The 18034-nt window shown below is 35.3% G+C and overlaps 1 protein-coding gene and 1 long non-coding RNA gene across 3 annotated transcripts; both read right to left on the bottom strand.

Annotated features, from left to right (window-relative positions):
* Positions 1-30: 30 nt before the first annotated feature.
* LOC126632960 (uncharacterized) lies at positions 31-2750 on the bottom strand. Of its 2 annotated transcripts, none has more exons than XR_007626913.1 (3): positions 2177-2750; positions 450-519; positions 31-284 (listed from the first exon to the last, which is right to left on the bottom strand). It is a non-coding gene; the product is annotated as an uncharacterized LOC126632960 (long non-coding RNA). The 2 variants fall into 2 exon arrangements; XR_007626912.1 differs by lacking the exon at positions 2177-2750 and adding an exon at positions 1048-1281 and having other exon boundaries at positions 450-839.
* Positions 2751-5566: 2816 nt separating this feature from the next.
* On the bottom strand, positions 5567-11367 carry LOC126632407 (flavonol synthase/flavanone 3-hydroxylase). Its single transcript, XM_050302815.1, has 3 exons — positions 10790-11367; positions 6654-6981; positions 5567-6002 (listed from the first exon to the last, which is right to left on the bottom strand). Exons 1-3 carry the CDS (start codon positions 11260-11262, stop codon positions 5790-5792), a joined length of 1014 nt encoding a protein of 337 aa, XP_050158772.1. The 5' UTR covers positions 11263-11367; the 3' UTR covers positions 5567-5789.
* Positions 11368-18034: the final 6667 nt, after the last annotated feature.

Below are 18034 nucleotides of genomic sequence, written 5' to 3'. Positions count from 1 at the left end.
AAGAATTCATCCATTATAAGCAAAGATAAATTATGACACTAATTGCACTTGCTGCCATATTATATTCAAATTGTGATTTTAAAATAAAGAAACATGACTTTTTTCAAAGAAAAAATTACAATAATATATTTTCAATAAAGAGGATGAAGATAAAGTTAAGTCATATAATAAGTCAATGGTAATAATTAGTTTAAAATATTCATTCACAAGATTTAAACATATGATGACACACCCTGACCCATAATGTCCACTAGGACTCCGAATCGAGCTGCGCTGGCCGACACCTGGAAGGTGACGAAGCCATAAAGTGTGATGATGTGGAAAAATGTGAATAAATTTAAACTTAAGAGTGCCTAATTACCAGAGTGCGCTGGTAAGCGGGAAGGAACCCACTTCACACGTGACGTTAGAGCATAAGTAAGTATAGTAGAGTGGATTAAGAATCGTACCCTCGATAGAATCTCCAATACTAAGAATCACCACGAATCTTCGACGATAAGAAAGCTCAACCAATAAAACCTAGAGGGTGAAAACAAAACAAGGGTGAGTGGCCCTAGAAATGAAATTTTAATAGAAACCATCTAAAGCATTATAACCCCTCGCTGCAACACCTGTATAGTTTCCAGAAAATCATACCATGTGTAAATGTGAAATCAAAAGTATATCAACAATAAACCATAATTATACCACAACACAGCATCTCATTAGCAATATCAATAATCAAGTGATTAATAACCCATACTAGCATGCAAGTCAGAGTCACCTATGGTGACCTGTCTGACTGCACACATATCTCATCAATCAATGTTAACTCGTAAGTCGGAGTCACTTATAGTGACCTGTATGACTTATCCCTATCTCATCACATGTGCTAGCTCATAAGTCGGGAGGCACCTACAGTGACCTGTACGACTTATCCATATCTCATCACATATGCTAACTTATAAGTCGGGAGTCACCTATAGTGACATGTACGACTTATCCATACGACTTATCCATATCTCATCACATGTGCTAGCTCATAAGTCGGGAGTCACCTATAGTGACATGTACGACTTATCCATATCTCATCACATGTGCTAGCTCATAAGTCGGGAGTCACCTTTAGTGACATGTACGACTTATCCATTTCTCATCACATATGCTAGCTCATAAGTCGGGAGTCACCTATAGTGATATGTACGACTTATCCATAGCTCAATAAGTATACCTGCACACGAGTCGGAACCACCTAAGGTGGTCTGTACGATAGGACTGGATGTAAATAAATACGCTCAAGTGCTACGATCACATGAAAACTGTGCGAATAATCGCAGGTCACCTATGAGTTGGAACCACCTATAATGGTCTGTACGACAGGCCTATGCACCTACCTTGGAGTCCATGTGAACGTAAAGTGCGGAAGGTGAACATCACATGAAGGACTGTGCACTGGCCACGGGCGAGAGCACTAACATCGGGGTGCAGGTTTATGAGCTCTAAATGCATCTCATGTGACATATACAACTCATAGGCAACTTGTACAACAATGTCGGAGTTGCCTAAAACATAATGTGATCATGCCATAACTCAATCATTTCAACTAATATCATTAACTCACCTGAACTTACCTGTGTATTTCGAGTTCATCTCCGCACTTCAAAGCTTTCATAATAATTTTGTGCAGGTAGTATACACATGGATATGCCATAATGCAAATCTAAAACTGAACCATATCATAGTATTTTTCCAATATATATAACGCCCTACTCCCGAATTATTTATTTTGGGAAATAATTATCGAGGATAAGTCCAACTAAACACTAGTTTAATTAACTATCATTACTTACGTTTCCTTATTTCAGTTTCTTGATTCCTTCCACATTGATTTTGACCAACATCCAATCACTAAAAATATAAGGTTAAATCTCATATTTTCACCAATTTCCTTCACATTGTTCAATTCCCAAACAAGGTTTTGTTTCAAATATTGAATGGCTACATCTAACATCTCGTTAGACTGCCTACGTACCCTAAACAAGGATCAAGCAATTCGTAGTTCACAATAGTACTTCAAAGCATTCACATTAATCATAATCAATAATTGATTTATAAACATTTATGGAATTGTCAATCATACATATATATATATATATATATATATATAATACACGATAGAATAGAAAAGACCACTCACCTGAGGTCTGTGCCACGACTCCCTAGCACGCATGTCAAGACATCACGAACCATCGTCGCTTGTAGCCAAGTCCAATTTGACTTGGAAGAGCCCCAAATTTGCTAAAACTCGTTAGAAACCCTAGTTTTGGGTGTCCTCAATTCGGCTCCATAACAACTCTGACGCCCCCAAACTTGTTGGTGGTGGTGATTTGATGAAATCATTTAAGAATTTGTTGAATCTCGATCAAGAACCATCGCACCCACAGGTGCGATTTTTTTCCTAAAATTACCACCAACTTCCTTCTAATTTTGGATGGAAAAGGAAGAGGGAAGGTTATGGAGTAGGTTGCAGGTAGTGGGAAGGTTTGAATCACCGGAAAAATGGCCGAATTTGGCCGTGGTGCTTGTCGGGTCGAGCAGGTCAAGGGGGAAACCCGGTGTCCCCTTTCATTTTCTTCTCCCTCCTTTCCCTCCTTTCCCCTTTCTCTGGTTGGTCACCTCCTCCTTTCTCCTCTACCCATTCGTCTACCCTCTCTTCCTCATCTCTCTCATTAAGCAGTAGCCCTTTCCTTTTTTTTTTCTTCCTTATCTCATTCCCCCCACTTCTTCTCCTCTTCTTCCTCTTAAAAAAATAACTAAATGATAAAAAATTATAGACATTATAAAAATTAACAAAAATGTAAATTTTGGGACGGGATGTCATATATGACTTCTTTTACAGGTGAAAAAATATAACCGTAATTATTTAGTTTGAACTATTCATTTGCGAGATTATAAGCCTCAATAATCAATATATAAAAATATAACTAGACTGTAATATTAAATAGTAAAAAAAAGTTAGACTCTTTTAATCGAGTATTTAACAAATATAACCAAAAATTAACCCTTAATTTTAAAAATATCATTTTTTTTATAAAACCTTTCAAATATATCCAAAATTCCACCTAAATAGACACAAATACCGTCAAATTTAACAATCAAATAAATTAAAGGCTTTTTAGCCAAAAAGATTCGTGATATTAACATAACTCCTTAATCTGGTCCTTAACAATTAATGATAATCAATAGTATGTTCTTGAATTTGTCTATCGTGAATCATTTTTGTCTTTCTTTGAATTTGTCCATCTTTATCATTTTAGTTTTTTCATGAAAAATATGTCAATTGCTCTGTTAGTGTGATGATGTGGTGCCACGTGAGTCTCACAAATACAATCATATAAGGACATGTGGATTAACTTTAAAAACTATTTTTATATTTAAAACTAAAAATGATATTAGTATAAAAAATAAAAAATAAAGCGTTGAAGGCATGATTGAAATTATGCGGCTCCCACTTGTGGTAACTGCGATGATGCTCAATGTCAGTGATGAGGGGGTTGAAGGGGATAGGGTTGTGGTGGTGGAGTGTAGAAGCAAAGGTGAAGTTGGACCGGAGCTTGAGGCGACAGTAGCTAAAAAATCCTTTAATTTATTTAATTGCTAAATTTGAGGGTATTTGTGTCTATTTAAGTGAAATTTTGGATATATTTGAAAGTTTTTATAAAAAGTGATATTTTTGAAATTAAAAGTTAATTTTTTGCTATATTTGATAAATACTCTTTTTGATAATCCTTAAACTTCTGTATCAAAAAAGAAAAGAAAAAAAAGCCCCACACGTCAACTCCAAATAGAAATTTATAATTACACCATTTTCTTAAAAGTAGTTTGGTTGTTGAAATATTTAGGACTCGTTTGGATATTCTTTTAAAATGATTGAAAGCGTTTTTGATGAAATTGATTTTGAGTTCTAAAAACACTTTAAGTGCTTTTTGGAAGAAGCACTAGATATGTGCTTCTTGCAGGAAGCACTTAAAATGTTTTTTCAAGATTCACTTGAATTTTTTCAAGATTCACTTGAATTTTTATTAAAGATTGGTTTCAAAAACATTTTCATCAAAAACGCTTTCAATTATTTTAAAAGTAAATCCAAACAAGCCTACTCTTTTCCCCCAACTAACCACCACGTGATTACCTACTGCAAAAGTGGTTCTGGGATATGACACCTCCACTACAATATTGTCTAGTACAATCAAACTCGTCTCCTCACTTTCTTTCTTTTCTTGTGTAAGCATAACTTTTTTTAATAGATTACACATTCTAAACTACTAGCTTCTTGCGTGTCAATTGACCTTTTTATATTAGAACATGTTTCGTTTTTTAAATTTTTTTATTTAAATATCTAATTTATATTTTTATTAAAAATCATTAAAAAAATGAAGCAAAAACATGAAACCTAACCACTTTGGAATAATTCTAAATCGGTCCAAACATTTTAAAATATATCAATAGTTACATACTGTTCGAAAATTGAACATGTATTAGACCATCAACGTTAAGTGATGACCTGAATAATTATCAAAGTAAATTTTCATTCCTTCTAAAGCTAAAACAAATTTAGTTTAACTTGGCTCAAAAGTTGTGAATTTAAAACTGTACTAGTTTTTTGCCACACGCATATGCGTGTGGCAATTGGCCTTTTTATATTAGATCATGTTTCGTTTTTTAATTTTTTTATTTAAATAGCTAATTTATATGTTTCTAAAGTTTTAAATTTATATTCATTGAAAATTAAAAAGTGGTGAATCAATTAAACTTTTTTTGGTTCATTTGTAATTCTTGAAATTCTTAAAGGGCAATCTATGGTATTTTGAATGTTTCATCGTTATAGGGTGCTCACTTTATATATATAGATACATGTTTTACAAACAACTTGTAAATTGTTTCCAAAAAAAAAAACTTGTAATTCAATTAATTAAAATATATTTTTTTGTATTTGAAGTTCTGAGTTAAATTTTTTTTTTATATTCTTTATTTCTTAGGTATCGTTTGACAAAGTTGGTGAATGCTTTTGTAACCTTAAACTCATTACGCTATTCGACTGAACTTGTTGCCTCCGTGTCCACCGAAAGTTGTTAACCTTCGTTGTGTCTACAACTGTAATAGATTGGACAATTCATAAAATCCTATGAATACTAGAGGTAGAGGTAAATGATTTTTCATTTAGAGTACATTAAAACAGGATTAGATATGAAGGAAACTTATCCTTCTAATCTAACCATTTGAGAGGAAATTGGAATGGATAAGTTTCCTAAATGCATTAATCCATCTTCTAGTTTTAAGTTGGATACAAATATTTGATTGTTCGTTCAACATTTATTCAATATAGTGGCTATTCAGTCTAATATAATCCTAGACACCAAACGAGGTCGTAATCATAAACATATTGTGAATTAGAGGAATAAGAATGTTGAAACTGAATCTCATCTTCCACAATCAAATATAACTGAGTACGATTTCTCTCATCACCTTTTGATTCGAATAATTTTTTTTTTAGCACAAAAGAAATCTTATATTGATTAACACTAAAAGGTCAAGAAATAGTTTGAACCTGGAACACAAATTCAAACACTTATTTCATATTAATAAGGTACACACCCCTCACAACTTCAACAAAAAAAAAAGGAAAAGAAAAATAGACAAAGCCACCCAATTCCACACCACTCACAACTTTACCAACAAAAAAAGAAGGAAAAGAAAAATAAACAAAACCACCCACTTCATAATATTTATTTATTCTGGGGCTTATTGTTTATTTATTGGGGAAGCTTGTTAATCTTACAGTAAACATAGTCGCCGTACTTCTTGGTCTTGTACTTTGGTTGATTAACGGCGTTCACAAGCTGTGGATGAGGACCCACGACGTGGTCTGCTGGCGGCTCCAAGAACACAGGCCATGAGATTCTTGTCTTATCCTTGTTCACAGTGGTTCTGTGCAGGACACTCGTGTACTTTCCATTGCTCATTATCTACGTCACCACAATTAATTAAATTAGTGATTAGAAAAGGAGGTTTGATGAAGAGTTTTCATTGTGCCGAAAATAAAACTAGGTATACAAAATATGATGATACAAGTGGTTTGATACTTAATTTTTTTTTTTAACCATTTATATTATAATACTTAATATACCGAACCGTCTTCTAACCACACTGAAAAATTTCAAAAGTTTGGTGAGTCACTCATAAATGCATGCATGGATATAACAAAAATTTGGGACCATTAACTACAATAATGCAGGAGCACCGTAATACATGATGGTCTTCTAACTGTATTTATAAAAGGTGTTGCGGAACTCTAAATATTTTATCTTGCAGTTTTCTGCATATGAATTTTATTTGGGATTTAAAATTAGAAGCCTAAAACTTCTTTAGATTATGGATTGAAGGTGAATTTTTTATACAATGATATATTTATACATTAAAAGTGGAGGAATAAATCGGTATTAAACTCGTCATTTACAACATTTAAATTTAAAACCTCCTACTTATAAATGAATGAATAATCCTAAAGTGTTAATTAAAGGTTTGTTTGTTTGTTTTTCTTTTTCTGTTGTTGTATTAAGGAGCAACATGCATATTATGATTAGGTGGGTTACCGTAAGTAGTTTATCAATATGTACCTCCATCTGATCACCAATGTGGATGACAAGGGCATTAGGGATGTACTTAACGTCGTACCACCGGCCATCTTTGCAAGCCTGGAGGCCCTGAACATCGTTGGGGACGAGGATGGTGACGGTGGACATGTCGGTGTGAGCCACCACTCCAAGGGCAAGATCAGGGCGAGGACATGGTGGGTAGTAGTTAATTTTGAGAAGGTACTCTAAGTTATCACCACCGGCAGCCTTCTTTAACTCTTGTCCTTCAAGCCCTAACCCTAAAGATAGCAGCCTAAATAGCTTTTCCACCACGTTGTGCAAATGCTTAGCATACTCTTCATTAGCTTCCCTGCACCCCATCAAATTTTAAATAGTTAATTATTAATTATTTCCATTTGCTCTATTACTGTTGAAAGAAGGTTTAAGTGCAATTGTAATCTCATACATCTTTAAAACTTTTCAATATCATACATATACTATTATTTCATTTTAATTTCATAAACTGTTAAAAATCTGTTAAATTAACTATTAAATGATAATATAACAAAAATAAATTTCACATTTGTGTTGCCGTGGCTCCCAAACTTCTACCAGATGGCCAAACAGCTATAAAAATATTTAATTAACAAAATATTTATGATTAAAACTTAAAAAGTAGAAAAGGATAAAAAAAAAAGAGCCCTAAATCTTTCACTTCACCGCCATTCCCACCCAAACTTCTGCAAATGCAGAACCCCGCCCCCAATCTCAGCGTTTTCCTCAATTGGTAATTTTGAATTTTTTTAGTTTTTGGTTTCTTGGTTTTGCTGGGTTTGTGAGTATTTGAAGTGGAATGGGTGGATTAGGCTCTAGATATTGTTTGGGAAAGATAACATGATGTGTTTGGTTAGAGGAAAAATGAGAGAATGTGCAGGAAAATTTTGGGATTTCTCTGTTTTTGTTTTGAGTGTGGGATTTTGGGAACTTTTTCAGTTTTTGGCTTCTGGGATGGAGATCGACGGATCTGGAGCGGGATGTGGGCAGGCAGGAGTTCGAAGAAAAAAATATTGAAGACGCCACTGATGGATCTACTGCTAATCATGACGTGCAGGTAGCCTTTGATGGTCGACTCGTTCAGAGTTGGCTTGCTCGCATCTTCACTTTGCTCACTGAGTTGACTCGCTCGTCGGTTTAGAAATCGCCATCTTCGCTTCGCCGTAAACTCATCAATTAGAAATTCAGAAATAAGAATCACCATATACCTTTCTTAATTTCATAATTTACACTGGAAATTTGGAATTTTTGGGGTGGGTTTCAAGGTTTTGGAGGAGCTCTGGATTTGCAGGCTGTGTGATGTGGTTTTCGTGGTGAAGGTGAAGGGAGCGGGACAGACGGAGGGTAAGGATGAACGGCGGAAACTTGCTCGAGAAGACGAAATTTTGCTTTTTTTTGTTTTTTTAAGTTAAAAAAAAAATATTTTTACCATATTATTTGCTTCTTTGTTTTTTTCTCAACTTTTATCCAATGTGACAAATTTTATGGGGCCCATGATGTCCTAATCGGCAGATAACTGAGAACTTAACAAAAATTTTGCTTTTGTTCGTTTTTTTAAGTTAAAAAAATATTTTTACCATATTATTTCCTTCTTTGTTTTTTTCTCAATTTTTATCCAATGTGACAAATTTTATGGGGCCCATGATGTCCTAATAGGCAGATAATTGAGATCTTAACAAAAATTACGACTGAGGTATGAAATTGAAATGAAATAATTCGTGAAATATAAATGTTGTAAAATATAAATGTTTTAAATATTTTGTATGAGATTGTAATCTCAAACTTAACAGGATAAAATATAAGGGCAAAAAACTGTTTTCTACCCTCATGTTTCGTGGTTTTCAACATTTAGTACATCAATTTTTTTTCGTATCAGAGTCATACCTAAAGTGTAAATTTTGGGACAGTCTCATACATCCGTTAGTCAAACTGTTATGTTTGCCGTTAACTATGACGTGGCGCCCATGTGAGCAATGACTGGGCGCCACGTGTCATTCACGTGGAAATTTAAAAAAAAAATATATATATTATAAAATTAAAAAAATTAAAAAAAACCGAATCTGGGCAGATTCGGAAGAAGAAGAAGAAGAAGAAGAAGGAGAAGGAAGTAGAAGGAAGAAGGAGAAGGAAGGAGGAAGAAGGAGGAAGAAAAAAAAAAACTGGGCAGATTCGAAGAAGAAGAGGAAGAAGAAGGAAGAAGAAGAAGAAGGAGAAGGAAGGAGAAAGAAGAAAAAAAAAACTGGGCAGATTTGAAGAAGAAGAAGGAAGAAGAAGAAAGAAGAAGAAAGAAGAAGAAGAAGAGGAAGAAGGAGGAAGAAGAAAAAAAAAACTGGGCAGATTCGAAAAAGAAGAAGAAGAAGAAGAAGGAGAAGGAAGAATGAGGAATAAGAAGGAAGGAGGAAGAAGAAAAAAAAAACTAGGCAGATTCGAAGAAGAGGAAGAAGAATGAGAAGGAAAGGGGAAGAAGAAAAAAAAATAAATAAATAAACTGGGCAGATTCGAAGAAGTAGAGAAGAAGAAGAAGAAGGAAGAATAAAAAAAAAAGGGCAAATTCGGAAGAAGGAGAAGGAAGAAGGAAGAAGAAAGAGAAGGAAGGAGGAAGAAGAAAGAAAGAAAGAAAAAAAAAAACGAATATGCTACCCAGATTCAGAAGAAGAAGAAGGAAGAAGAAGAAGAAGAAGGAAAAGGAAGGAGGAAGAAGAAAAAAAAATTTTTTTTTTTTTAAATTTATTTATTTATTATTTTATAATATATATATATTTATTATTATTTTTAAATTTCCACATGGATGACACATGGCGCCCAGTCATTGCCTACTTCGGCGCCACGTTACAGTTAACGGCAAACATAACAGTTTGACTAACGAATGTAAGAGACTGTTCCAAAATTTACACTTTAGGTATGACTCTGAGACGAAAAAAAATTGATGCACTAAATGTTGAAAACCACGAAACATGAGGCTAGTAAACAGTCTTTTGCCCAAAATATAATTTACCTTACCAATTAATAATGTAAGTACATACATCATTTCGACAACGACCACGGTGTATTTCAGTGAACAATGACTCTTGCTTAATTGAAATTTTCTTGTTGTTTAATATATAATCACAATTCAAAGTGCTCGTATCAAAATGCTTTTGAAATGATTAAAATATTTTTTGTGAAAATATTTTTTTGAAATCAATCCTTTATAAAAATGCAAGAGAATCTCTAAAAAATAATTTTATGAACTTCCTGAAAGAAGCACATATTTGATGATTCTATCAAAAAGCACTTATAACCCAAAATCAATTTCATAAAAAACGCTTTAAGTTATTTTAAAAGTACTTCCAAACGAGTTCTAAAATATATTATATATATATATATATTTAGAATTGTTATTAGTATTTCAATCTCATTCTAATTTGACAAAAAAAAATGTCTCATTATACACTTCTTCACAAGTATATTTTTCTTTCTAATTATAAAATATTTGGAATGCCAAATGAAAATTTAAAATACTAATTGTAAGACCTTTCATTTACAAGTGAAGAGAAATACCACTAAACTGAAGTTCTAAGTGGTACTAATATTACATATTTGACAGCAATATTTGACAGCAATGTTAGATTAAGAAATTAATGTGATTTGAACAAGCACCGTAATGTAAGAACAAACTCTTTTTGTCATTGTAATAGTGGGCACTTGCAATATTATTCTTAATTATATGTTTCATATAATAATAAGAAAAACTAATGAAAATAACTTGAAAACTTTGAATTTTAACGAAAATGATAAAAATGTGTTGTAAGTAAATAATACCAAAATTAACTTTTTAAAGTAAAAATGTAGTCCTTTCATTAAAGTTCTCTGTAATAATAACCTTGGAAAATTGGTCATAAAAAACATAATTAATAACGTTGGAAAAAAGTACATCGAAAAACGACCACGAAATGAAAAAATTATCACAGAAAAAATATACAAAACCCAAACTAAAAGAATAAAATAAATGTAAACCACATTTAAAGAGTGTGGTTCTATGTAATTTTGATAAAATTGGAACGACAACAAGAGTGGATCACTGAATGTGCAGTTTTGTATGTCTAAATAAAAGTAATTGGCACTGAAAACAAAGTGTGACTAACCTGTAAGAAGGTGGGTTCTTAGGCCAGAACTGGTAATTAACAACAGATGGAGGCCAAATCTTATTGAACAGATTGTCCACCCACCCTTTCTTCGTAGTATCGCCTTCAGAAATTTCCTTGAAGAGCTTTGTCCCATAGCCTTCAATTGAGCCGGAGTCCGGAGGCTTAGCATAAGCCTCCTTTTCCTCCTGTGGAAGCTCAAAAAACTCCTTCCCAACAGCCTGCAATTTGCTTATGACCTCGCTGGGAATGTCGTGGTTCACTATCTGGTACATGCCCCAGTTGGAGCTGGCCTCAGTAATTTGGACGATCAGCTTTTCCTCATCAGGGTCACTGAAATCAATTATTGGTACTTCCAAGACTTTCCCATGAACAGTTGTGATTCCCGGTTGCTCGTTCTCTGACCTAATGAACTCAGCTGGGATTGTACCCTCATTGCTTTCGCGTTCTCTCTCCACAGACTCCACTCCCATTTTCTGAAACTCCAAAAATAAACAGAAAAAGAACGGTGGTGAACAATCTATTTGAAGGGCTTTGGACGTTCGTGTATCTGATATTATGGTCACACACCCTTTACGTGAAGTGTTGTATACATATACATACTTACATGTGGCAGAAAAAGTTAAGATGCATTCATGAAGAGGACGTGGCTCATTCCTTTTCGCTGGATAGTTCAACTACCCTCTCTCACAATTCGCATAAAAAGGAAGTGACGTTGTCTCCATTTCCACCGCTATCATCTCTCTACACAATAAGTTGAGTTTCTGTACAACTCGTCCTTCCTTACGCTCAGTGAAGTGACGTTGTCTTCATTTCCACCGCTACAATAAGTTGAGTTTCTGTACAACTCGTCTTTACGCTCAGTGAAGTGACGTTGTCTTCATTTCCGCCGCTATTATCCCTCTACACAATTGAAGAACGTTCTCTCCCCTTCTAATTTTTTTTTCCTTTTCTCCTCTCATACTTGAATAGTTACGATTAAGTCACGTTAACATTTTATATTAATTTTTTACAATGTGTGCTCATCGGCTAGTAATTGAATAAAAAATAGTGTTAACTGTATTTCGTAGAAAGATCATGTTGTTTAGGTGCAGTCCCTTGATAAATGATATATACTTATAGATGAAAAGTTACATATCTTTAAAAAGCAGCAATTTTGTTCTATATAAACTCATGAAATCATTGGTATTGGATGATAGAAAATTAGGGTTAATTCTTACTCCTAAAAAATAGGGTTTTCCCACTTTATTTCTCTCGTTCTTTATGTCAAACACAAAACAAATAACATTAGGAAATTATAGTCAAGCAGACCCTATCCACCGCTTCATGTCTATCCAGAAATGAGCGAGAGGTAAATATTATTACCCTAGTTTTATGAGAATCACTCTATAGGGTTAATGTTACGTCTCTACCCTATTAAATTGCATACATTCATATTTCTGATTGTTCCAAATAATAATTTTATGTCTATGTTGGAGCAATATTAAAAAATATGACACACGAAGAACTTCGGATTATAAATTGTTGAATCCTGGGAGACAGATGCCTACCGAACTACAAGCACAAAAGGAGGGACGAAATTCTGTTTTTAGGACATTGCATTTATGCAAGCCTCAATCTCTAAGTTTGCCAGTCTTTCTTACTTTTTCTCTAGTTATTTATATTAATCTTGCATACTATTGATGTTGTGATTTTCTTTATGATTATTATCATTGAAATTCTTTTATTCTTTTTATATTTTTTAATATTGCTCCAACAATCTAAAGATAGAAGCTACTTATGCCATAATTAGAAAATATGAAAATTCTCATAAAGCAGTGGCTAGATATTGGGAATAGAATATGTTGTGTCTGACGTAAACCCTAGCCCTCTTTGAGAAGGAAGATCACTACATCTAATGATGAAACTAAGACATGAATCTTCCCAATTTCAATACAAATATTTAATTTGATCATTGGGCTAGATTATGGGTTGTAGATTGTATATATAGTATACAAAACAATAAAAGATCGTTCCAGGAATTATTGATGATAAATATCATACTGCTACTTGAATTAGAATGTCTTGTGAATTTAGTAGTTAGAATTGCATGATATGAAATTGGGTTGACAATAGTATGTGATTATTCTTTGATGTCGTAAGGTACAATGATACATTACAAAAATAATAAGGACGTTGAACTGCATTTGGTTTATGTATATATTCATTCTGTGTATGCCCCACTCACGGCTCGCCTCGATGATTTGGTTGAGGATCTTTAGGCCATCTCCAACCGAAAGGTCTAGAGGGTCAGAGGGTCGAAAATAGCCCTAAAACCGTCTCCAACCGAGGGCTAGGCCAGAGGGCTCGAGAATCTGGGAGGGCCCCACAGAATTTCAAAGGGCTAAAGGGCCAAAGGGCTGGCTGCTTCTGGCCAGCCAGCCAGCCCCGGGCTGGCTATTTTTTTATAGTTTTGTTATTCTTGTCGGTTATAACCGACAGGAATACATGCTATTATTTAATATACTAAATAATGGTGTATTCCTGTCGGTTATAACTGACAAGATTTAAAAAAAAAAAATTCAAATGAAACAGCTACTAGCCGTTGCATTTGATTTGATATTTTTTTTTACATTATTATTATTATTTTTTATTTACAAAATTTTTCATATAACTTCTATTTTTTCCTATAACTTCTATTTCACAAAATTTGGTTCATATTTTTTTTAAATTCCATTTTTTTCCTATAACTTCTATTTCACAAAATTTGTTTCATATTTTTTTTTTCCTATAACTTCTATTTCACAAAATTTATTTCATATTTTTTTTAAATTCCATTTTTTTTCCTATAACTTCTATTTCACAAAATTTATTTCATATTGTTTTTTAAATTCCATTTTTTTCCTATAACTTCTATTTCACAAAATTTGTTTCATATTTTTTTTTAAATTCCATTTTTTTTCCTATAACTTCTATTTGACAAAATTTGTTTCATATTTTTTTTAAATTCTATTTTTTTCCTATAACTTCCTAAGCCATTATACAACATTAAATTAAATTAAGTAACATGAAACAACATTAAACAATATGAAACAACATTAAATAACATTAACCAACATAAAAATTATACAATATGAAACTTAAACAACATTTTAGTTGTAGTTTTTAAATAATAAATTATGTTTGGCTCTCGGTTGGAGACGGTTTTTTGTGACAGGGCTAAAACGAGCCCTCTGGCCCTTTGGCCCTCGGTTGGAGACGGAGGCAAATATGGCCATGTACTGTTCATTAAAATATTAATATCTTGGAGAATCTTGGAGGGCAAGAGGGCTAAAACGAGCCCTCTGGCCAGCCCTCGGTTAGAGATGGCCTTACGTCGTCCTGGATGCTATAAAATCAATGGTAGGGAGCTCCAAGGTTTCCCTGTGAACAATCGTGATTCCTGGTTGCTCATCCTCTGACCTAATGAACTCCTCCAAGATTTCGTCCTTGGATATTGAAGCAATGTCTTACTCTCTCAACCTGCGGATGCATTTTTGTATATATTTCGATGGATTGCCCGAACAAATTACAAATTTGAAAGCCGTTGTGAGTTTTTTTTTTCTCAGGATCACAAAGTCATAAGCTTGCCATGAAGCACGTATTTTGGCAACAAACCTTTCAAGCAGAATTTCAGAAAGGTGGTAAATGCATGATTCAGGCGGGATTTGATTGTTGTTAGAACGGAAAATTGTCCCCATCTTCTAGACAACTTCTCAAGGAGTTTTGCTTTCTTCTTATAGCAATGCTTTACTTGGTGCCAAATCTCCAACGGAACCTAATTGAAATCTTGATTTATCATGTGAACTTCGTAGTTTTAGCACTGGGTCCCACTGGGCGTGCCAAAATGTTGACCCTAAAAACTACCAAACCTACGTGGCGGGCAGACCGAGTAATTAATAAGCTAACTACGTCATTCGGTTGTGTGCGGGGAGTGCCAACTTGACGGCCGAGTTCGGCCAGTGAGTAAAATGGGTTGATGTTGCATTGGGTGCCCTGCTGACTTCTGAATCTCGCTACTACGGCCGAGGAAGGAACACGTCTTGGCCTTTGGGTTCTATAGCCTAAAGACAAGGCTGCTAATTCTGTGAAGTTCAATATCAAATTCGGCTTTCAGTGTGCCGAATGTAGTAACCTGTAACACCTCACTTCACTGAGAAGGCTAATGAGATGACATCTGCCAATAAGGATTCGAAAATCCTTTTCGACCGAGACTTGGATAGATAACCAGTCGGCCTCAACGCAGTGCTGTTTATCTAAACTGAAGATGATTCGCGGTCGGCTGATTCTACGGTAACAGTGCTGTTTATCCAAACTTAAGATGTTTGCCGGTTGCCTTCACAATGTTGTTTATCCAAATTGAAGATGTGTCGGTGAAAAAGAAAATAAAAATCTCAAGGTTGTTGAGAGGTTTCGCGTAGAGCAAGAGTTTGCGCATGATAGTTTATGTGTTGAATTAGAGGTCCTTTTTCGTTGCCATTGCATCTGTATTTATAAGACTGGTGTACGTGCTTGGCACGACTAGATAATTGTGTAGAGTCTGACTGCAACTCTAATTCGCGGAACTGAACTTGATCCGCATCAGAAACCAAGGCATATCCTTTAAATTGATCTATGGGATTTTTCCTTGACTTTTCAAACCTAATAAAAGTTAGGCTTATCACATCTCATAAAAAGCCTATAGCCCACCTAGGCTTCTTATCTTCAAAACTCCATCAATAGCTTTTAAACCCATATGACAACATCCATCACCATGCAAAAAGGCCTAGTCTACCTAGGTTCCTTATCCCATCATTATCCAAGACCATGATTTTAAAATCATCAAATCTCATATGATGATCTCCATTCCAAGCTTTTTCAATCTGCAAGTCCATTGCCATATATCCAAATCAATTTTAACTGTACCACTTGCTTGGGGATATAATCTACATCATATCCATCCTGTTTAAGAATATGTCAAGATAATTCATATTAAAAGATAATTATTATGATAAAAACCATAATATTATCCTTTAACAATAACAAAAAATTATCCCCACTTTTCCATCCAACAGTTGAGAACTATGCTTACTTAACGGCCTTGATTACACGGGCCGATGGTGTAAATTTGGGTTAAAACAATAGGGTGTGGCCGGCCCTCTTTGGAGAAATAGGGACCGACCATTATTGGTAGAATTATGAGTTTAATTGCAAGATATTATGTGAAATAATATCTTGCAATTAACTTGGCAATTAATCCTAATTTAAATAGGATAATTGGGAGTTACCTTTTGAGTGGGGATTTGATGAGGAGTGATGAGAGGGATTTGAATAAATACCATTTTGATCACCTTTGACTCTTTCTTGATTGAGTCGTTATTGTCCGTTGCATGCGCGTGGGAATTCTGGTGTGCCTTGAGGGTAATTTTGTTATTTTCACCCAAAAGTCCACGTGCCACCTCCATAATTTTCTTGATTATTTTTTGCTACACAAATGCCCCCACACATGTTGGGCTGCTGGCAGGAAAGAGCAGCAGGTGTAGAGATTTTCCCTTGCTTTAAGAAACATAATATTGTTTCCTATTTTGATGTAGATTCCCTCATTAATTGAAAATTAGATCATTCTAGGAAAGGGAAATAAATTACTTCTAAAGTCTATTTAAGTCTACCTTAAGTAGATGATTAAATCAACTTCAGAGAGCAATTTAGTCTACCCTACAAGAGAGAGAAACCTAGAGGATATTTGTTACCCTTCCTTTGGCAATCTTCTACACTTACCAGTGCAAATGACCGTCTTTCGTTGCTTTCTTCGTCTTCACGCCACACCAAGGTAAGAAAAATTAAAATTTTCTTGTCTTCTTAATTTTTGGGAGCCTCAGGGCTTGAAATTAAGCTCGACGGGGGTTGAGAATGTGTTAAAAAATGGTTGAGGAGCCATGACATGGCTGTTGTAGTGTATCTGCTTGGTGCGGCGACCTCTCCACACATGCCGAGGTTTGGGTGTAACAGCGTGGGCCATGAAGGTGAGCTTAGGCTCGGCTTAGGTCAAAAACCTCTCGACTTGGGTCAAGATTGAGAGGCGCTGGATTTTGAACTGCTGGGCTTGGGCCCGTGCTGGTGAGATGAGAGAGATGGAGGTGTGGGGGCGCTAGGTTGCGAAGCTTTTGAGCCAAGGAAAAAGAACTAGGCCGTGGGGCCTGGTGCAGCTGCTTGGCTCCTGCGGTTTGGGTCGTGACTTGGTTTTTTGTCCATAGGGCTTGATGCGCTGATTACTTTTTTTTTTGTTAGCCGTCTAACGAATTTTCCTTGCGTCATTATAGAATTTTCTCGAGCATGTATTCTTTAAGCCACAAGGGTGATGATGGCATACCGCCGTTGTATCATTAAGACGGGTTTTTGAGTAAGGTAGGCTACTTCAAGGCTACTCACTTCAAAATTAGCTCTGATGTCTTGTTTAGAGATTTTCTTGAAGCATATAGGCATGCAATTCCGTCTAGGGTACGTGTGAAGCGTGTTAAGGAGGGTATCAGCTGTGAGCCATGTAGTGGGGCTCGAAGAGCCATCAAGTTTCACCCCTACTACTTCGTGTTGGGATTTACTTTTTCCATGCCGGGTTTATTCCAAGAAGTGCTTTGCTTCATGAAGTGTGCCCCCGCTTAATGTTCTCCAAATACGGTCCGTGTAGTGGTGAGATTCCTCAATCTAAGCCAATTCTTCGACTTGGATTTGACCGTTAATGAATTTTGTTACTTCTTTGACAAAGGCCACATTGAATGAGTTGTGCAACTACGATCCCGCCATAGGCTCTTCGATCATTCGAGCAAGGGGGATCATGACTAGGCCAATGAGATTTTGAAGATAAGTGGAAAGTGGGAGTCTGATTCTTCCCCTAAGCTGCGTGTTCCGACGATTTTCATCACCAGTACATAGACTGCTTTGTACTTTTCTGAGCTGCTATCTGATTTATTGGTTGTCCTCCTCTGCTTATGTAGATTCGGAATTCGGCTGAACTCCCAAGACTTATCCATATATGAAGAAGGTGCATGTTTCTCTAGGTATCCTTTTTGGGTACCTTGAATGGCATTGGCTGCTTAGTCCTCTTCGTGGGGAGAAAGATGGACTGCCCCCGAGAGAGGAAATAATGCGGATCAAGGCGGAGGCATTGGCTTGTCCGATCGTTGTCATGGAGCTTGCTGTGAATGAAGGTGGAAAGAAGAGATCTTCCCCACCTAGTCAAGAGATGCCAGC

The sequence above is a fragment of the Malus sylvestris genome, chromosome 8, assembly GCF_916048215.2.
Source record: "Malus sylvestris chromosome 8, drMalSylv7.2, whole genome shotgun sequence".
In the NCBI taxonomy this organism is placed as follows: Eukaryota; Viridiplantae; Streptophyta; class Magnoliopsida; order Rosales; family Rosaceae; genus Malus; species Malus sylvestris.
The sequence above is the reverse complement of the archived record's forward strand: the minus strand, read 5'-3'. Positions and strand labels throughout refer to the sequence as shown.